Source organism: Budorcas taxicolor, chromosome 5 (assembly GCF_023091745.1).
Source record: "Budorcas taxicolor isolate Tak-1 chromosome 5, Takin1.1, whole genome shotgun sequence".
NCBI classification, from domain to species: Eukaryota; Metazoa; Chordata; class Mammalia; order Artiodactyla; family Bovidae; genus Budorcas; species Budorcas taxicolor.
The window spans coordinates 112,455,013-112,477,701 of NC_068914.1; the positions used below are offsets into that span (position 1 = coordinate 112,455,013).

The following is a 22,689-nucleotide window of genomic DNA, read 5'->3' on the forward strand; positions in this document are numbered from 1 at the left end:
ACATATGAAGATGTGAGATATATATATATATATATTTATACATATATATATATATATATATATAAAACCTACAATGGAATACTACTTAACCATAAAAGCAATGAGCAATAACTGAAGTTTTTAAAGTCATTAGAGGGGTTCAACAGGAGATTCAAGCAGGCAGAAGAAAGAAATAGAAAACCAAACAATGGGTCAATAGAGACATCCAGTCTGAAAATAGGAAAGAAAAATAATTTTAAAAATGAATAGAGCCTTAGAAGCCTGCAGGACACTATCAAATGTACTAACGTGCATAAAGAGAGTCTCAGAAAGAGGGGTGAGGGATGGAGGGGTAGAAAGACTATTTGAAGAAATAATGGCAGAAAATATCCCAAATTTTATTTTAAAAAATCAATCTGCACATCCAAGAAGCTCAATAAACTCCAAGTAGACAAATCTCAAAGAGATCCATCCTAAACGCATCATAATAAAATGGTCAAAAGACAAAGACAAAAAGGGAATCTTGAAAGCAGCAAGGGAGAAGAAGCAACTCATCACGTGAAAGTTATCCTCATTAAAATTAACAGATGACTTATCTTCGGAAACTTCAGAGGCCAGAAAGCAATAAGATTATATATTAAAGTGCTGAAAGAAAGAGAATGTCAACCAAAAATTCCATATACAGCAAGAATATCCTTCAAGAACAAAGGAGAAATTAAGTCATTGTCAAATGAACAAAAACTAAGATACTTCATTGCCAGCACATAGTCTTTTGAAAATGACTAAAAGGTGTCCTTGTGACAGAAATGAAAGAACACAGACAGTGACTTAAATCTACCTGAAAAAATAAAGAACACCGACAAAGGTAAATATAAGCCAGTATAAATGTAATTCTTATCTTAAACTCCTTTCTTCTCCTATCTGATTTAAAAGAAAACTGCATAAAGTGATAATTATAAGACTATGGTGATGGGCTAATACTGTATAAAGATGTATTTGTATGACAGTAATAGCACAGGTAAGTGGGTAGGGAGCAGAGCTATACTGTAACAAATTTTTTCTACACTATTGGTATTAAACTGGTATTAATCTGGGCAAGAATGTTTTAAGAAAAATGTCTCTTGGAAGGAATCCTCAACCACTAAGGAAATAACTAAAAGTATATAGCAAAAGACACAATAAGAGATTAAAAGGGCGTGCTAGACAATATCCATTTAACAAAAAAGAGAGCAGTAAGGAGGAAGAGAGGAGAGAAAAAGGCATAAATCAAGACTTACAGAAGCACAAGTGGCCAAAGGACAAACAGATTAATCAAACTTAATCACATTTTACAACTTGTGTGTGTTAAAGGATACTATCAAAAAAGTGAAAAGAAAACCCACAGAATGGGAGAAAATATTTACAGATAATGCATCTTATTAGGGTCTACTATTTAAAATGTACTAAGGTCATTTACAACTAAAAAATTAAAAAGACAAATATCCCAATTAAAAATACAGATGAAGGGTTTGAGGGACTTCCCTGGTGGTCCAGTGGGTAGGACTAGGTGTTCTCACTGCCAGGGGCTCAGTTTCCATCCCTGGTTGGGAAACTAAGATCTCAGAAGCCACCTGGTACAGCCAAAAAACAAAGGAGTTGAACAGATATTTCTCCAAAGAATATATACAAATGACCAATAAGCACATGAAAAGATGTATATCACTAGTCATTAGGAAAATGTAAATCAAAACCACAATGAGATACTACTTCACACCCACTAAGGCAGCTGAAATAGAAAAAAACAGACAACAGCACATGCTGGCGAGGACATGAAGAAATTAGAAGCTTCCTCCATTGCTAGAGGCAGTGTAACATGATGTAGTCACTTTGCAAAGCAGATTGGTAGCTCCTCGAAAAGTTAAACACAAGAGTTCCCATATGACTCACCAATTCCACTTCTAGATATTTACCCAAGAGAATTGAGAACATATGTTCACACAAAAACTTACATTGGGTTGGCCAAAAAGTCCATTCAAGTTTTTCTGTTACATCTTACCAAAAACACAAACGAACTTTTTGGCCAACCCTATGTGAATTTTCATAGCAGCATAATTTATAATAACCAAAAAGCAGAAACAACTCAAATGTACACCAACCAAGGAAAGGATAAATAAAACATAGTTATTCACACGATGGACTATTGCTTGGCCAGGAAAAGGAATAAAGTGATAATCTACTCTAGAATGTCGATGAACCTTGAACACATTATGCTGAGTGAAAGAAACCAGCTGCAAAAGGCCACTTATCGCCTAATTCCACGTGTATGAAATGTCTCAAATAGGCAAATCCATAGAAACAGAAAGTAAATTGGTGGTTTCCTGGTGCCAGGGCCCAGAAGAGGAGAGCAGAGAATGAATGCCAGTGGATATGGAGTTTCTTCGGGGAGGGGGGCGGTAAAAAAAATGTTCCATAATCAGATCGTGGTCATGGTTGCTCAACGCAATGAATATACAATGAATTGTACATTTTTTAAAAGGTGAAATGTATGGTATCTGAATTATAATCTCAAAACTGTCTGTCATTTAAGAAAGTTGTAAATGAAAAGCAAATGGGTGAGAGGCACAGCAGTCTTCTCTAGCGTGAAGGTCTTAACCCTGTGGATTCTCAACACCGTGGACAGGCTCACATAATCCACCACTAGCTCCGCTTCCTGATCCTCTCCTCTCAGCTTCCTCACGACTTTTTGGATGAAGTCTTCGAATTTGGTGGCCAGATAAACATCCTCATTCTGTAACTGAAGCCCTCCACACTTCTGTCTTATCTCTTCAACCAGTCTGAAAAGAAGAACCAGCTCACGTTACTGACATTTTTCTCAAGAGTTTAGAGGACTGTATGATTACATTTAGGTTGCTTTGAGGTAGGACTTATGTCACATACTAATTTATAGTCCATGAGATCGTCTACATTAGTGAGAGAAATTAATAAGATTGAGAGAAAAAAATGTTAAAGCTTTCTCCAAAGACAGTGGCAGTTTTTTTAAATACAAGAAACTGAAGCAAAGATATTTTCATTACTTTCAAGAGAAGAGTTGGACACAACTCTTCACTGAGCGACTAAGCACAGCACACAAGCAGGTGATAAAGGGCACATAAAATCAGTCTCTATCCTTTCAAAAGTACTCCAGGAATAAGAAATAAAGAAAATTTCTGAACTGTGATAATTATGAGAGACTAAAGTCACATCATAGACGATTTTCTCTGGATCTGGTGTAAGAATAAAACAAACATTTGTTTGTATTACATGGCTAAGTGAACATTTTAGTTGCCCAGTTGTGTTCAACTGTTTGGGACCCCGTGGACTGTAGCCTGCCAGGCTCCTCCATCCATGGAATTCTCCAGGCAAGAATACTGGAGTGGGTAGCCATTCCCTTCTTCAGGGGATCTTCCCAACCCAGGGATCGACCCCTCATCTCCTACACTGCAGGTGGATTCTTTACCCTCTGAGCCACCAGGAAAGCCCACATGGCTACGGTGGGTACTAAACAGAACCTCCCCAGGTAGTGCAGTTAGTAAAGAATCTGCCTGCCAGTGCAGGAGATGCAGGAGACGTGGGCTTGTCCCTGGGTCAGGAAGATCCCCTGGAATACAAAACGGCAACCCACTCCAGTATTCTTGCCTGGAAAATTCTGTGGACAGAGGAGCCTGGTGGGCTACCATCTATGGGGCCACAAAGAGTTGGACACAACTGAGTGTATACACACACACGTCTATATAAGATAGATAACTAATAAGAAGAACCTACTGTATAGCACAAGGAACTCTGCCCAATGCTCCATAGTGACCTATATGAGTATAAAATCTAAACAAGAGTGAATATATGTGTATGTGTGAAATGAACATATCTCCTGCCATTTTAATAAACAAAAAATGTCATAGCCATCAGCAATTTCTGGCCTCCAAATGTGAATAAGGGCTCCCCAAACTGAGATCCAGCAGATGCTACCAACCCCTATGGTGATTGCTGAGGAGCTGGGGGAACGCAAGAAGCAAGGTGAACAGGGAAACAGGATTGTGCCTAGGTAGCTGAGGTGCATATGAAGGAATGAAAGCAGTGAGCCCAGAGGCTTGCATCTCTCCACACTGCTACTGCTAAGTTGCTTCAGTCGTGTCCGACTCTGTGACCCCATAGACGGCAGCCCACCAGCCTCCCCCGTCCCTGGGATTCTCCAGGCAAGAGTACTGGAATGGGGTGCCATTGCCTTCTCCAATCTCTCCATACACAGAATGCTAAATTCCTTAGCTCGGATACCTGAGTTTTGATGTTCAGGTGGCCTGCTCCCTTTGTGGCAAACTTGTACATAGCCAGACTTCCCCTCGTGCCTCCTTGGAGCAGTTTTCTCAGAGCTACTGAGATGCTGTCTCCTGGGCTCGGTGTCCTAAACATCCCCACCAAATAAAATAACTCTACTTTCAGGGTGCGACTTTATTTTTTAGTCAACAATGTGTAACTGATTCACTTTGCTATATAGCAGAAAATAGCACTGAAAGTTAACTATACTTCAATAAAAATTATTTTAAAAAATACAAGAATGAATACGTGAACAGAATATTCATCAAGAACACTTGCTTTGTCGACATGAAGACTTTTACCTTGTTTATTTAGTAAATAGCCATACAGTGGCCCTGAAAGGAAAAGCACCTCTACAAGATTCTCCACTATTAGGATCCTGGTCTGCTCTTCATGCCATTGGGCGGCTTTCTAGTCCTCTAGCCCTTTCTACCTATTGCAAACTTCTGCAGAGAAATTCTGACTATAGAGTGACTACTCTTACTCTTGCAAGAAGTCTGATAATCCTCATTCTAGATATACCATACTGGGTAAATTGGGGAGTTAGGAAAAAAGATTTGGGGTAAGCATAATCAATGTTAGGTATCCTTTTAGATGCAATTATATAGGAAAATTCCGATTAACATTCTCACTTCAGTTCAGTTCAGTTGCTCAGTCGTGTCCGACTCTTTGCGACCCCATGAATCGCAGCATGCCAGGCCTCCCTGTTCATCACCATCTCCCGGAGTTCACTCAGACTCACGTCCATCGAGTCCATGATGCCATCCAGCCATCTCATCCTGGGTCGTCCCCTTCTCCTCCTGCCCCCAATCCCTCCCAGCATCAGAGTCTTTTCCAAGGAGTCAACTCTTCCAATGAGGTGGCCAAAGTACTGGAGTTTCAGCTTTAGCATCATTCCTTCCAAAGAAATCCCAGGGTTGATCTCCTTCAGAATGGACTGGTTGGATCTCCTTGCAGTCCAAGGGACTCTCAAGAGTCTTCTCCAACACCACAGTTCAAAAGCATCAATTCTTTGGCACTCAGCCTTCTTCACAGTCCAACTCTCACATCCATACATGACCACAGGAAAAACCATTGCCTTGACTAGATGGACCTTAGTCGGCAAAGTAATGTCTCTGCTTTTGAATATACTATCTAGGTTGGTCATAACTTTTCTTCCAAGGAGTAAGCGTCTTTTAATTTCATGGCTGCAATCACCATCTGCAATGATTTTGGAGCCCAAAAAAATAAAGTCTGACACTGTTTCCACTGTTTCCCCATCTATTTCCCATGAAGTGATGGGACCGGATGCCATGATCTTTGTTTTCTGAATGTTGAGCTTTAAGCCAACTTTTTCGCTCTCCTGTTTCACTTTCATCAAGAGACTCTTTAGCTCCTCTTCACTTTCTGCCATAAGGGTGGTGTCATCTGCATATCTGAGGTTATTGATATTTCTCCCGGCAATCTTGATTCCAGCTTGTGTTTCTTCCAGTCCAGCGTTTCTCATGATGTACTCTGCATAGTCAAGTGGGCCTTAGAAAGCATCACTACGAACAAAGCTAGTGGAGGTGATGGAATTCCAGTTGAGCTGTTTCAAATCCTGAAAGATGATGCTGTGAAAGTGCTGCACACAATATGCCAGGAAATTTGGAAAACTCAGCAGTGGCCACAGGACTGGAAAAGGTCAGTTTTCATTCCAATTCCAAAGAAAGGCAATGCAAAAGAATGCTCAAACTACTGCACAATTGCACTCATCTCACACGCTAGTAAAGTAATGCTCAAAATTCTCCAAGCCAGGCTTCAGTAATACGTGAACCGCGAACTCCCTGATGTTCAAGCTGGTTTTAGAAAAGGCAGAAGAATCAGAGATAAAATTGCCAAAATCCACTGGATCATGGAAAAAGCAAGAGAGTTCCAGAAAAACATCTATTTCTGCTTTATTGACTATGCCAAAGCCTTTGACTGTGTGGATCACAATAAACTGTGGAAAATTCTGAAAGAGATGGGAATCCCAGACCACCTAACCTGCCTCTTGAGAGATCTGTATGCAGGTCAGGAAGCAACAGTTAGAACTGGACATGGAACAACAGACTGGTTCCCAATAGGAAAAGGAGTACGTCAAGGCTGCATATTGTAACATTCTCACTTAGAGCCTCCCAATTCGAATTGGAGGAGAATAGGCTAAGAAATATGAAGACATATTTTTAAGTGAAATAAACAATTAGTAGGGTGGTTTTCTAGGTGTATAGTCAATATGAAAACACTCCTAGTTAGCAACAAAGAAAAGAGAACAAATACATGTATTTGACCATGGAAACAAGCAAAGAAAGATGAAGGAAAGAGAAATATAATAGATGGGTATGATAGAGTGATGACATCTAGTACAAAGGATTTAGATTCGATTTTCAAGGTCAAAGTGAAAATCCCTGGTGCAGGAGTGTGAGTCACTGAGGTGGTGGTTTTACCTGGCAACATCCATTGATCTTGCTCCAGATTTAAAGAAGTCTGTTGAATCTTCAATAGCAGGGACATTGCTTAAAATTCCAGCCCAGATGACCTACATGACATGAGGGAAACTTTTATGAGGGAGCTGCCATGTAGAACACTGGCAGAGAGTAGCTAGCTTCTCACTAAACCTACTTCTTTACATGTCTCAGCATCTCTTCAATTAGAGAGGGCCGTTTGACCAACTTCTAGCCAGTGAATATGAATATAAGTGACCTGTACTGTCAATCTTGCTTCCCTAGTGGCTCAGTGGTTAAAAAGATCCACCTGCCAATGCAGGAGATGTGGGTTCGATCTCTGGATTGGGAAGATCCCCTGGAGAAGGAAATGGCAACCCGCTCCAGCATTCCTGCCTGGGAAGTCCCATGGACAGAGGAGCCTGGCGGGCTACAGTCCATGGGGTTGCAAAAGAGTCAGACATGACTCAGCGACTAAACAACAATAACACTCTCAATCGTGGCCCATGAAAAACCTTTGTCACACGGTTTTCTGTGCTCTTTTGCTCTTCTTGGCTGTCTGGGATGGAGATAACACCCAGCGGGTCCTTAAAGATAGCAGAGCCTGGGTTCCTGCTTGACTCTACCCCTAGCCCTCATATTCCCACTTTACCCCCATGCAAACCTAGAACTGCCTTGGATTACTTATATGAATGAGAAATAAATGTGCATATAAATTTTGGCATTGATTTCCTTTTGCAGCTAATACAAAAAAAGAGGAAATAAAAGTTCCATCCCAACTCCTTTGAAGATTAATGGTATGAGTTACAAAAATGGTTACAAGAATTGTTGCAAGACAAGGAACATTAAAAACTTCACGTGTTCACCTTGATGGTCTCTGCCACCTTCACCTCTTCAGCTGTGAGTTCCACCACTGACATCTCACCCGATGAAAAGTACTGAGAGGCAGGAATCATTTTTCCATCTTCAAACTGCAGATTTCTCACCATCAGCTGTAAAATAACAACAAAACAAGCGAAAAAACTGAGAATTAGGACAATTCAAAAGTGAGATTGGTGTGAGAAAGCATCTTATGTGAGTATAAGGACCAGCTTATTTGGCAAATATGAAAATATGGATTGAAAGCACTATCTACTGTGTATAAAAGGGCTGAAATGGTATTTCAGTTATGGCAGCAGAGAGGATGATAAGCACCCCTAAAATTGACACTTGGATACAGGTATTGGTTCTAAAGCTGACAACGACTACCACTGCTGCTAATAGCACTATTCCTGCCTCTACTGCCATCTTCTGAACTCTTAGTCTGCAGCAGGCACAGTGCTAAGTACGTATATGCTGAGTATCTTATTCAGTCTCCTAAATCCTGATAGATGCAGGTGTCCTTATTATCCCCATTTTACTGATAAGCAAATGAAGGCTCAGTGAGGTTTAGTAATTTGCCCAGTGCCTCACAGCAAGTAACAGAGCTGAGGTTACAACCCAGGACAAGCTGGACTCTGAGGCCTACAATCTTTGTAACTGATGTATCCTGTGAGCCAGGAGAAGGTATCTGTGAGCTGCAAATTCCCTTTTGTTTTGCTCACTGGGCACCTGCCCAAGAGCCCACTGAGGGTCAGAGTTCATGCTCCCACGTGCAGGCAGTGCAGATGGGCATCTCCCTATTGGCAAAGGGAGGACCATCTGAGGAGGCTCACACCACCTGATCCTCCCAGACCAGATCACACTCTCTGTTCTGTAGACGGAGAAATGGAGCCTCAGAGGGGAGAGGCATCCTGCTCACAACCGAAAGCGACAGAGCAGGGATTCACACCCTGGCTCCTGACCAAACGCTAAGCTCTTTCTACTGTATCACAGAGCAGGCCGTGCAGGTCTGGTGGGTCCATCCCGAGATGCCTGGTTCTCAATCAAGGCACATAAAGCCAGCTCATCCCCAGAGAGAAGTGGGCCACAGACATCTTAAACCTCCTATATCCCACTACACAGCCAGACTGTCCTGGGAGTCTGCCCTGCCAGACTCCCTCAAGAGCTTGGGTAATTGAAGGAAACCACCAAAGTGATTTTATAGGTAACCCTATTGAACACTCACTGCTTTTCCATCGTTACCAAAAAGAACAAGTCCATTTTTGGTAACAAGACCAGGCTTCTCAGCACCTTTAATTTCCAGTGGTTCTCCAGGAGGGACGGAGCTATTCAGCAATGATGAGCCGTAGAAAGTGACCACCTAGTAAAGAGACCAAACCCAAGTTGTGAAAGGAGGAAATGAAGGCTGTTTATAAGGGTCTATGAAAGCAGCATGCCCTGCAAAAAAAAGCAGCTGACATTCTCATTTATGCCCGAATGAGAGACCTCCTACTGCCAGCGTAAGAGACTATATCAAGCACCTATCGGAATGACACAAGGCAAGAGACAGTCTGTGAGGGTATGACTGAAGAGTTGAAAAACGCCCCACATCCAGGGGATGCAAGTATACATGCATCATTTATTTGCACTGATGCAAAGGTGAATGACATGACAGCTCTCACAGACTTTGCAGCCTGAAGGTAGAGTTTTTGTGGGAAGTGGAGGTATTGATGTGGGCGCAGGGAGGCAGGTGCAGAGTAGTAAACAGACTATTGCATTGCAGTGGAATGTGTGATGGGAGGTACAGGAAGCGTTGTGGGTCAGCTCATGGAAACAAGACTGGATCCAGACTGTAACCAAGAGAACTGGATATTAATTGATTGCTATTGTCATGATAGTCGTTACTTTAATTCTATGCTTGCATGTGTGCTCAGCCCCTCAGTCGTGTCTGCCTCTCTGTGACCTCATGGACTGTAGCCTGCCAGGCTCCTCTGTCCATGGGATTTCCCAGGCAAGAGTACAGGAGTGAGTTGCCATTTTCACCTCCAGGGCATCTTACCAACCCAAGGACTGAACCTGTGTCCCTTACATCTTCTGCATTGGTAGGCGGATTCTTTACCACTCTGCCACCTCTTATAATTCTGTGGTCATCAGCTACCATTTATTGACAACTCTATTATTTAATATTTATTGAATATTTATTCTATGTGGGGTCTAAGTGCTTAGATGAATTAACATGTCTTAACTCATTGCATCTTTACAACAACTCCAAACCAATGAAGGAGGCACTATTATTAGTCTCATTCTGCAATAAGGAAACCAAGGTACTCAATGGTTAAGTAACCTGCCCATGGTTATACAACAAATAGTGGCAATGCCAGAATTTTACTGGAAACATTCTGGCTTCAGATCCCATACTTTTGGTGTGTCTGTGAGTATAAATGCTTTGAAAAACAAGGCATTATCAATTGTGATAAAATATATTCATATGCTATATGATGTCACTGTAGTCCAAGATGTATATCCAATATTCCCCATGTAATCAAGAGTACATTTGTATAAGGATGTCCATGATAAAATGTTTTATTGAAGTATAGTTGATGTACAATATTATATAAGTTACAGGTGTACAATAGTGATTTCACAATTTCTATACTTCATTTATAGTTATTATAAAATATTGGCTGTAATCTCTATGTTGTACAGTATATACTTGTAGCTTAATTTACACATAATAATTTGTACCTCTCAATTCCCTATTCCTGTCTTGCTCCTGCCCGCTTCCCTCTCCCCACTGGTAACCACTAGTTTGTTCTCTATATTTGGAGTCTGTTTCTTTCTTGTTGTATTCACTACTTTGTTGTATTTTTTAGATTCCGTATATAAGTGATATCAGACGGCATTTGTCTTTCTCTGATTTATTTCACTTAGCGTAGTACTCTCCAATTCCATACTCTTATCCATGGCACTGGACTTCCACCTTTGGTTCTTCACTGATCCCACATAGTTTTATTGATATCTAATATGCACTGAGGACCCAGCTGAAGGACTGAGACTGTCAAGACAACAGCATGATGCCATTGCCCTTGAGGGGCTCCCAGTCTGTGGTGGGCAGAGGGATAGATACATAAAGAAATGCTTACAATAGACAATATGCTGAGTCAGAGCTAGGCAGGGCATTACTGGAAAGGAGAAAAGGGATGCCCAGTCCCACCAGGCTGGGAGAATGAGGTCAGGAGACTTCCTAGAGGAGGCGAAGCTTGAGAAGCTGAGTTGAGCAGAGTTTCCCCAGGTATCAGAAGGCTTTTCCTGTCCCTGCCCCTGCCCCTACCCCTGCGCACCGCCCCTGCAGCATCTCTTCCCCGTGCTCTCACTCTCACTCCTCACATCTGAGGCCCCAGCTTCTCTGAACTCTACTGCAAGTTCCTGTCCGGGTAACATGCTCTCCTACCTCTGGGTCTTTAACTCTGTGTCTCATTCTCTACTTGTTGACCTCTTCTTGAAGTGCAAGCCAAACAACTTTTCTAGGAAGGCTTTCCTAAGATACCTGAGGCTGGACCTCAGTTACAGCATTTGTCTTACTGCCTTGTGAGTGCTTATTCATTTCCCTGCTTTCTCCATAAAACTACAGTCTCCCTGAGAGCAGAGGCTGTGCCTAGTGTCTGCTGCACATCAAAGGCTCCATATGTGCGAAGTAAAAAATGCACCACATGACCATGTGCACCTAGGCTCTTTTAGCTGGCCACGTGTACCTAAACTCCTTTAGTTGGTCACATGTACCTAGAACACAAACTCTCCTCACAAGCAAAGGAAGAACCAGGGGAAGCCTCAACTCATGAGTAATGCCTCTTACAAAGGTCACATGCTGAAAGAAAACACTGGGCCCTAGAACATACCTGTCCATTTATCTCTGCCCAAGCTCCAGGGACTTTATCATGACCTCGGATCCAGTTATGTAAAGCTTCAGCAGACTGATTCCAAGAGATCTAGGAATGCGCAAAGCACAGGTTGAACTTCTCAAGTCTCAAAGGCAATAGAGACACGTCTCTCCATCAGTGGCAGACATGGGTAGGGATGGGGCAGGTGGCTTGGAGATCTTCCTTTCATTGAGGAAATGGTACACTGAGAACTGCTCAAAGGTGGGGGACAGTGAATTCTGAGAAGCATAACTGAGTTGATATAAATACCTCAGCATTTTCCTTTTTCTGGATACCTTCATACGTTGCTTCTTCTTCTGACTGGGGAATGCGAGGAGCTTTACCATCAGCTATAAGTTGGACAGCTTCCACCTAAAGCCAAACATGTTACCGGTGTTTAACTGAAGTTTCTGTTTAATAGAATTACTATATATAAATCTGTCCAGAGAGTCAGACTTTGATAAAATTTCTTTGAATCCATAATTGTACCAGGCAGTGTGTTAGGTGGGGCTTCCCAGGTGAGAGAGTCAATTCCTAGGCAGGTTGATAAGAAGTCCGGGGGTCCCCAAGGAGAGAGGGGTCAGGGGTTCTCAAGGAGGAGCTAGGGGTCTGGAATTGTTAGCCCCCACCTGTAAGAGAGAAAGAAGCAACCAGCGCCGTCTCTCTACCGGGGGCGTCCCTCACTGATCTACATGGGGGTGTAGACAAACCTTACACCAAAGCTTCCCTTCCTTGGTTGGACTTAGTCTGTCCCTTACCGATGCAGCCACTGTATTCTTCCCTCCCGGTTCCACCACCGAGGCAGGGCAGAGAGGCACCAGGGGTAGACCTGATGGCATCCCAGACTGATGTCCAGCTCCTCACCATTAAAACCTTGCTTGCCTCTGATGTCACCTGAGGTGCAGTCAGTAACCTTCTGGAATGCCTCCCAAGCTAAGACTGCTGGGGGAAACATTCGTCACCCAAGTGCCTGTGCACGACCCTGAGTATATTCCTGACCACAATAAGACCAGTATGAACATAAAGCTGAGATGTTCCTTTCAAGCATCACCACACCAGTATAAGCAATAGCAAAAGAGATGGTGAAGGACTGGCCAGTGAGGAAAAATTGATTTTTGTCCTTGAGTTATTAGGGCCAGTCCTTCCATTTCATTCCCACAGACTCCACAGAAAGAATATCTAAGGAGTTGGGACAAAAGCCACTGGAAAGCCTCCTCTGGTCCACTAAGAGCTAGCATTACTAAGGAAGAAACCCATTGCACTTCCAATCTGAGTAACCTTTAACCTCAGAGATGCTCTTGGGGCTAGAGCTCCACCTAGCTTCTGAACTTTCGACTCCTAGCAAAGCTAGGCGCTTCCTGACTACCAATCCAAGTTGGGGTCTTAAGTAACAGTACACAGTAACAGCATAGATCACAAGTCCCTTGAAAGTCTATGATCTGACAAATAGGTTAGTAGTTCTAATTCCCAAGGAGTTATGAAATGGTCAAAGAAACTGGAAAGTTTGACCGAGAAAGGAGAGTTCGGTCCACATGCTTTGCCCATTTCTGGTCGGTCCCCAAAGGAGACATTGGGTGCCTCTTGGCATTGGCAGGTCGGTATAAACCCCTGACAGGTTTCTGCCATAAGCCATATGAGGTCACTGCAGAACCGCAGAAGAAGGCTCCTCCTCACTTGCTTTGTTCAAGGCATGTCATTCATTCACACAAGCATACTGTAGAGTTAGTAAAGTACAGCAGAAAACGTGTTCGCTAGGAGAACAAAGAACTAGAGCTCCAAGCATCCTTACCTTGTCCTGAAGAATCCCGGACGAGCCCCAAAGATGAAAGGTTGTTACTGAACCATGAAAGATGCTGGGATTCTTGGCCTCCGAAGGAGAAGAATTCAATCCGGGGCCAGAGACGAGGCTTGGTCACTCAGAGCTTTTGTGTAATAAAGTTTTATTAAAGTATAAAAGAGATAGAGAAAGCTTCTGACAAAGACATCAGAAGGCGGCAGAAAGAGTGCCCCCTCGCTAGTGTTAGCAATGGAGTTATATACTTGTTAATTAGTTATTACAGTGAATCAAAAGAATGTCTGGAGGTTGTAAAGACCTTACTAGACCCACTCCCATAATTTACATTTTAAGATAACAGGATTAGCCAGAAGGTTTTTTCCAGAAACTGTCCTTAAGCAGGATACATTACTGTTATATAATCCTAAGGAATGTAGAGGAAGAAAAGTTTGTCCTTTCCTCCTCCTTGAGAATTCCAGACCCCTCTCTCCTTGGGGACCCCCAGACTTCTTATCAACCTGCCTAGGAATTGACTCTCTCAAAGGTGGCGCTAGTGGTAAAGAATCTGCCTGCTTGCCAATGCAAGAGGCATAAGAGACTCAGGTTCAGTCTCCAGGTAGGGAAGATCTCCTGGAATAGGAAATGGCAACCCACTCCAGGATATTTGCCTGGCAAATCTCATGGACAGAGGAGTCTGGTGGGCTGCAGTCCAAAGGGTTGCAAAGAATCGTACACAACTGAAGCAACTTAACACACACACACACATGGGTTAGCTTCTTTATGTAAAATACCCCTTGGTGGTTCAGAGAGTAAAGAATCTGCCTGCAATGCAGGAGACCTGGGTTCAATCCTAGAAGAAGGAAATGGAAATCCACTCCAGTATTCTTGCCTGGAGAATGCCATGGACAGGAGAGCCTGGTCAGCTACAATCCATGGGGTCACAAAGAGTCGGACATGACTGAGTGACTAACTAACATCACACAAGTCCTACAAGGTGGATATTATCAGTCTTGTTTTACATATGAGGTTGCAAAAAGCCTCAGGCAATTAGCTTGAGAAAAAGCAACTAGCTCAAGATCACAGAGGAGAAGGCACTGGCGACCCACTCCAGTACTCTTGCCTGGAAAATCCCATGGATGGAGGAGCCTGGTAGGCTGCAGTTCATGTGGTCGCTAAGAATCAGACACAACTGAGCAACTTCACTTTCACTTTTCACTTTCATGCACTGGAGAAGGAAATGGCAACCCACTCCAGTGTTCTTGCCTGAAGGATCCCAGGGATGGGGGAGTCTGTGGGGCTGCCATCTATGGGGTTGCACAGAGTCAGCCACGACTGAAGTGACTTAGCAACAGCAGCAGCAAGAGAGACAGCTGGTAGGTGTGAGAGAAGGGTCTGTCTCTAGATCTATTTACTGCCAATATCCAGCCCACACTTTTAAACATGACTCCTTTATTTAAACACATTTCAATCTTGCTTTTTCAATGGAAATATTAGGAAGATAATTGTAAAATAAGTCATTGCGGGTTACTTCTGCTCATCATGATGATTCTAGAAAATAATACATAGTTATGTTTAAGGAATTCACCTGGATTTATAGTTTAGGACACCTGGAATAAAAAAAAATTAAAGTCTGTCCATGAGTCTGATTGCCTTTGGGATGTGTCCTGTGTTCCCTTCTGTGCACCATTTATTTTTACCTTGAGTTGAGAGCCTGTGTCCTTCACTGGGAGACTTATGTGAGCTCATGTTCTCAGTTTTCTCTCTAAGTACTCACAGCTAAGTACTCCAACCTCCTCAAGAGCATGTGGAGGGAGCCACGTGGGACAGGTTCAAGCTAAGCTCATTCATTCCACCTATTTCTGTCCATAATCCAGGTTTGCACAAATGCTACTGGCCACACAGACTACTACTTTGATTATAATAATCATTTTGAGCACCTACTGCATGCCAGATGCTTTACACAAATGTCATTTAATTTTCACAACAACAACCTTGTAAGTCAGGCAGTAGTGTCCACATTTTATAGATGAGGAAACCAAGGCTAAAGGGGCTAAATGACTTGCCTACTATACAACAAACAAATGGTAGAGCAAGAACTACTCTCTTAATCATTGCGTCAGTCACTCAGTCGTGTCCAACTCTTTGTGACCCCATGCATTGTAGCCACCCAGGCTCCTCTGTCCGTGGGATTCTCCAGGCAAGAATATTGGAGTGGGTTGCCATTTCCTTCTCCAGGGGATCTTCCCAACCCAGGGATCAAACCCAAGTCTCCTGCATTTCAGGCAGATGCTTTAGCATCTGAGCTACTAGGAAAGCACCCCCTTAATCATTAAATGTTGACAAGCAAAATACTGCTCTCCTCTCTCCTAAATCAATGGCTGCTGTTTTATACCATCTTATTGTCCACCTCTGTGCTGTACTTCTACCATATCAAACACTAGAAAACATTAAATGGTACTGAAATTATCTTTCAATGTTTTTACAGGTTAATATATCACTTCTTTGTGATGTACATGTTTTGAGTTTTTAATTCAGAGCATACCTGAACAAATAAAGCAGTGTCAAATTTTGCCCTATTACATAGACTGATTTTAAATGTTTTTGAAGGAAGTCAAAATTGCATAGCAAAATTTCTTCAGATTCTGCTACTTCTTTACAATTAGTCATTATAAACAGGATGGAGATCCAAATAAGTGGTCAAATAAATGAAATTTGATGACTACTTTATCCAGTTGATCACTGTCCTCAGAAGAATAAGTCAGCGTCACAGAATAAGAAATTCTGAAGTTCTGATTTCCTCCCTCAATATACCATCCTATTAGTAAATGTAATAAAATCTAATTTTGTTTTTCATACTTATTTTTAGTAAAAATTCATAGGAGCAAATCCTCAATAAAAGAGAAACATTGCCAAAACTTTAAAGGTTTACTAGGTTCTCTGTGATGGCATAATTGTACTGACCATGGCCTTGATTCCTTCTGGAAAAAGAAATCGATTATAAAGAGCATCTACGGTATCATTGGGCTCCACATCACACGACCTCTGGAGAAGGATGGGTCCTGTGTCTAAACCATCATCAGCCCAGAAAACAGAAAACCCAGCTTTCTTATCTCCCATGATTAGAGTCCTGTGAAAAGAAGAGTTGCAATGTAACACATTGGTTAACTGTATCATAAGGTGAATTAGTAACATGAAAGTACAATGTGGTTACAGTGGAAAATAGACAGTGAATGAAGCTTCTGTGAAAATTACAGCAGGGCCAGGCGATATCAGCATTCATAAAAAGGAGAACTTAATGGCGCTGTGATTTTATACATCCCCATCTCTGTAATCTTTCTTATTAACACATAGTAATGACAAGGCATCAGAGACCATCAGTACTATGTCTCACCGACTCCCAGGTGTTGGCTTTCTATTGCAACATCAAGTAATTTTGCCCAGCAGGGTCCAGTTCCCACACTGCACCGGACCCTGTATTAGGCAGAATACGATCATGGAAGATAAAACAGAGGATAGTCAGTGCCGTGTTGAAAGGAGAACTGATGTTGAACTTAGGTTGTATAATTCAGGTATAGGCATCACTTAGAGCTGGAATTAGATTGTCTATAAACAAATAATAGTAAAAGAGGGTGGATTAATTCAACTAATTGTATTATGTGTTCTATAAATTTAGCCTAAGAGGAAATACTGACCCTACAGACCTTATGGCTTCCCAGGTGGCGCTAGTGGTAGAGAACCTGCCTGCCAGTGCAGGAGACATGAGAGACTCAGGCTCAATCCCTGGGTCTGGAAGAGTCCCTGGAGAGAGTCATGGCAACCCACTCTAGTATTCTTGCCTGGAGAATCCCATGGACAGAGGAGCCTGGAGGGCTACAGTCCATAGAGTCACAAAGAATCAGACACGACTGAAGCAACTTAGCACGGACACACACAGGCCTTATAGTATATACAATAAACCAGATAGATGGGAATACATATATAAAAGCATATCAGAAAGCAGGCTAATATAGACAGAGTATGAAGTGAGGTCAGCCATACTCTTCACTGAAATCATTGTTGCCTCTCTGAGCTACTAGCCAAGAAGACCAACTCAGTCAACTGACCAATCAATCAACTACTCATTTCAGAAATCTTGAGGAACTAATTGGCACTGTGTTATCAAGAGCCTTAAAAATATTCATATACTTTGAGTCAATGATTCTACACATGGCAGCAATGTGAAATGAGAAAAAAAAAAAAGTACGTTTGAATACAAAGATATTCACTATAGTACTATTTACAAGAGCCAAAAAGAAATCAATTCATGTAATCAGTCTTGAAACATTGGGTTGGGCAAAAAGTTCATATGGGTTTTTCCACAGTATGCTATAGAAACATCTGAATGACATTTTTGGCCAGCCCAATATAATTAAATGTTTTTCACCACATTTAAACCAAGGGTAGATTTTCTGCCTATATGATAACTTGACCCTGAGAGAGAGCTGGGGGTTATGCAGGTAAAGGAGAGATGGTAGGGATGATGAGAAAGGCCCACCTTGACCCACAGGATAGTGTACCTATGATACTGGGCAGTAGCAGGCAGAGTTCTTGAACCTGGGCCTTATGGCAGTAAAAACGTTAGACCATAGTCCTTTCTCCCCTCAAGAAACTTAACCTTGAATGGGGGAAGACAGACCATGAGAAAGATAATTTCAGGTAATTCAGCATTTCTTGAAATGTACCTGAGATACTCTGCAAAAAAAGCTCTATGGCCAAATAAATTGAGGAACACTTTGTACTCACATTCTCCCTTGGATATTAGCATGCTCACATGAAAGCACATATTAAATTCTCTAGGTTCTGAGAAACAGAAATCCAGCATAAACCAGACTCGTCTGAACACAGGACCTTTGCTTGCTCAATACCTAGTTACATCCAGTGGAGCCAATAGGTCATAGAAGATTCTTGGGAATGCTGTTCTGGCTTATGCAGTACCTCAAGATCTCAGGGAGTTCATGCAATCAGGACCTCACAATTGTTCAAGCATACCTAGTTCCTTGATCACCTAGGTTAAAAACAGAAAGATTACAGGCAATAGAAATGGGCCCATCTTGGTTATTTAAAGAAAAATCTCACCAGTTGATAGCAGAAGCTCCTCTGTGCCTGGGAAGGATAGACGGGTGATAAACGATGGAACCATGCTTTGGGCCGTCAATTACATCCATGGGGATGAATTGTGTGCAGAAGGGAAGTACGTTGAGCTCAGCACCCACGGATCTGTAGGCCTCCGCCACCTCCTTTATGGTCTTGCCCTTGACTCTCCATCTAGGGAACTTGAACACAGGGGTCCCATTTTTCTCTGCAGCCAATGCTGAGCATGAAAGAGAAGATTATTTTCATCAAAAAAGTTTGGGCCATAATTTTGTATTACTATGAGTTCGCACATTGTAATTTCATGAAACATCTACAAATAAAACATGATGAAGAACAATTTAGATTCTGACCATCTTATGGCCAAAGGTAGCTGCTTTAAGCCCCACTGTATAAGTTTAAGGTGTACAGCATAATGATTTGACTGACATACATCATGAAAATGATTATCACAGTAAGCTTAGTAAACATTCTTCATCTTATATACATACAAAATAAAGGAAGTAGAAAAAAATTTTTATTATGATGATAATGCTTTGGATTTACCCTCTTAACAACTTTCATATGTAACATACAGCAGTGTTCATTATATTTGTCAGGTTGGACATTATATCCCTGCTGCTGCTGTGTCGCTTCAGTCGTGTCCGACTCTGTGCGACCCCGTGGACTGCAGTTTACCAGGCTCCTCTGCTCATGGGATTTTCCAGGCAAGAGTACTGGAGTGGGTTGCCATTGCCTTCTCCGACATTATATCCCTACTCCTTACTCATAATTGGGAGTTTGTACCTTCTGACTGCCTTTATCCAATTCTCCCAGTAACAGAAACTAGAATAAACACCAGAGCTGCTTCTTTCAAGAAAAAAAAAATTCAGAGTTATCATAGATATTATTTCCCAACCAATATATTGCATCACACCAGTGATTTATAAAGATTCAAGTCACAAGCCAAGGTTTCTAGATAATAGTCCTTATTCTCTACCTGTAGACTGTTTCTATCAGGTTGACCAAAAAGCTCATTCGGGTTTTCTGTACCATCTTACCAAAAAAATGAACCTAATATCTGTTTCTTGCCCTTTCGTTCAACATAACTAAAGTGAGCAAATCAGAATCACACTGTAGGTTTGCTTTGGGGATGGCTATTTTCTTTACCTACTGTTAAGAGTCAAGCAGCCATCGTTATAATTTGTTCTGAGATAAATGTGTTCTTTATAAGCCCACATCAATTGCTATTATTGGATGTGGGCTTCCTTGCATTTGTGTTGGCACCTCTGCATCAGACATTATTCTACATGTCTTATAGAACCTTTGGAAAGTCACAAGCATAGCTCAGGAAAAACATACGCTTGGAAATTCCTCTGATGGACCTGATGATCACCACATTGTTAAGTGGAGAAACTCAGTACAACAGGGGCCTGCATCTTTGTCTTGAGGCCCACAAGAGAAGGGAGGATGTTTGAGTCTGTACCCACCATACAAATTGACTCGGCCCGAGAAGGCCTAGTGCAGAATCCATGATCCAGTTGCTCCAAGATACACTCACCAAGTGGGTCAGCTTTTCCATCTTTGTCTGGAACTGTGAACACTCCCACAACTCGGTGGCCTTCTTTGCAGAGATGACTATAGACCTCCTGTCCAAAGAGGCTCTGACCAATAAGTGCCACTTTCAGCTTGTTTTTGAAACAAATCTGTGAAACAATTCAGTAGTGACAGATATTAGTATGGATGGGTTTCCCTGGCGGCTCCATAGTAAAGAATCTGCCTGCAGTGCAGGAGACACAGGTCTGATCCCTGGGTGGAGAAGATCCCCTGGAGAAGGAAACGGCAACCTACTCCAGTATTCTTGCTTGGGAAATCCCATGGACAGAGAAGCCTGGCAGGTTACAGTCCATGGGGTCACAAAAAAGTCAGATATGCATTAGCGACTAAACAACAACATTAGTATAGATAGAAGATACATGGATAATAAATAATCTTTTCTCAATAATACCAGATGGTAAGGGCTACACAAGGCTTAAAGGTTTACAAAGTAAAATATTTATTGACATACACTGAACTCAGACTACATGCTACATGCTGCAATTTCACACCTAAGTATTCCTCATTTTCCCTTTGCTTTTGCTCACGTGATTATTCACTATAATCATTGAGATTGCATATATTTTTACAAGGTATTTCAACTCCTTGATAAAATGAAACCAGATGTTAACAAATAAGCCCAAGTTTCATAGTTAAAAAAAGTGTAGTTCTCAGCAAGATCTACCTCAATAAAACAATGTTTTTATGCCCCACAATTTAGAAATAAGGGCTGAATCATCTCTCACCTCCAAAAAATAAAGCCAAGAATTAACATCTAGTAAAATATAGGGGTCAAAACCTAGTGCCACCCATCCCTTATTAGTTGTGTGACCTCAAGCAAGTAACTAACTTTTATTTGCCTTTTTTTCTCATCTATAAAATGCAAATAACACCAACTTACACAATTCTGATTGAAGTAGATGACAATATGTATTAGGCTTAAAGCAGTGTCTGACACACAGCACTGTTTAAGTAAAAGCTTTAATAATGTTTTAAAGGTTTTGCCACATAGTAGACAATTCTATATTTTTTCACATAGTCCAGAATTCCAAAATTCTTGGTAAGTAATCTAAACTCATTTGGTCTCAAGATCTGGATTGATCTAATAAAATGTTTTTTATAGCCTTTGAAGATGTCTTATAAATTAACACAAAATCATTTGGCTTCAAACTTGACTGAACTGACAATACTGTTTATAGTCTTTAGTATGTTTTGCTGCAGAGAAAATCAATCAGTGTGCTTAGTTACAGATACTACCCCAGACCCTGCTATAAAGTGCATGTAGGTTTCCATGTACCATACTAACTCTATTAAATGTGAATAACTCTGAACCCCAAACACATTTGGCCCCACAGGTTTCAGAGAAGAAATTGAGGTCTGCCCATTATTTCATTCATTTAATCTTCACAACTATCCTGTTTTCTTATCCCTCATTTTGTATCATTTTATGAATGAAGAAATCAAGCCTTAGAAAAATCTAGTTTATCACCAAGGTCATACTGGCAAAACAAGGCAAAGGTGGGACTTGAATCCAGGGCTGTCAGATTCCAAGGCCCACGTATGTATTTAAACATAAAATGAGCCAGCACTGCCCATCTCTTCCAACTTCTGTTTTTTTCAAATTAAAAAAAGAAATTGGAGTATAATTGCTTTACAGTGTTGTGTTAGTCTACCTTCTTTTTAGAACACTGCACTAATGCACAAAAATACACTGATTGTCAATAAATATAAACATCATATAGATAAGAATGGCACTAAAGGAGTTAAAGTTTTTAAGGACTGTCTCTAAGCAATTATACCTTTTGTAAATTCTCCCAAGAGGAAGTCTTTCCACGAAGCTTAAGGTAATGTGTCGACGTGGCGATTGTTAAGATGGTGAAGAGAGTCACCAGGTGAAGCGGGCTGGATGCAGGATTGTGCATAAAGGGACGGTAATCAGAGAGTCATGACCTCCTATGTGAATCCCATTTTGGCAAAGAACCAACCCCAGCTCCCCAGAGTTCTTTCCATCTTTCATTCCACCATGTTAGAATTCAGCTCCACAGGATTTGGACATAGAACATTTTTCCTTCAGTTTGAATGGGATTCATTAACGTTCCAGAAAGTCATTCTAAATTAGCAAAGCCTCACTGTTAAAATCTGACTATAAGAAACTTAATTTTCCCTTATTTCCTATTTTATTTATTTATTGGTTTAATTTTTTTTAATTAAAAAATTTATTTTAACTTTTTATTTTATATCAGAATATAGCCAATTAACAGAGTTGTGATAGTTTCAGGTGAACAGAAAAGGGACTCAGCCATACATATACATCTATCCATTCTCCCCCAAACTCCCCTCCCATCCAGGTTGTCACACTGAGCGGAGTTCCCTGTGCTACACAGTAGGATTTCGTCGGTTATTCATTTAACATATAGCAGTATGTATATGTAGATCCCAAACTCCTTAACTAGCCTGTCTTCTCCTCATTCTTCCCTCCTGGCAACCATAAGTTCATTGTCTGTTTCTGCTTCGTAAATACATTAATTTGTATCATTTCTTTTTAGATTCTGTAGAAATATCACATGACATCCCTTATATGGGGAATTCACTTTACTAAGGGCATAAATGGCATCCCTTTTTAGGCATGAACTTAAACGCATGCAAGTTCACACCTTCCCTGTGAGCTCATAATTAATCAATTAGGGTTTGGGTTTAAAAATTCCTT

General features: G+C 41.4%; 1 protein-coding gene across 1 annotated transcript in view; it reads right to left on the reverse strand.

The window, feature by feature from the left end:
• ALDH1L2 (aldehyde dehydrogenase 1 family member L2) overlaps positions 1–22,689 on the reverse strand; it is a 58,950-nt gene that overhangs the window by 27,390 nt on the left and 8,871 nt on the right. Inside the window, exons 2-10 of the mRNA XM_052640595.1 lie at positions 19,948–20,092; positions 18,393–18,627; positions 16,239–16,404; positions 11,774–11,875; positions 11,483–11,572; positions 8,833–8,967; positions 7,613–7,738; positions 6,750–6,841; positions 2,645–2,792 (exon numbers count right to left, since the gene is read on the reverse strand). Coding sequence (XP_052496555.1) covers positions 2,645–2,792; positions 6,750–6,841; positions 7,613–7,738; positions 8,833–8,967; positions 11,483–11,572; positions 11,774–11,875; positions 16,239–16,404; positions 18,393–18,627; positions 19,948–20,092 — 1,239 coding nt within the window. The remainder of the gene's footprint in view (positions 1–2,644; positions 2,793–6,749; positions 6,842–7,612; positions 7,739–8,832; positions 8,968–11,482; positions 11,573–11,773; positions 11,876–16,238; positions 16,405–18,392; positions 18,628–19,947; positions 20,093–22,689) is intronic.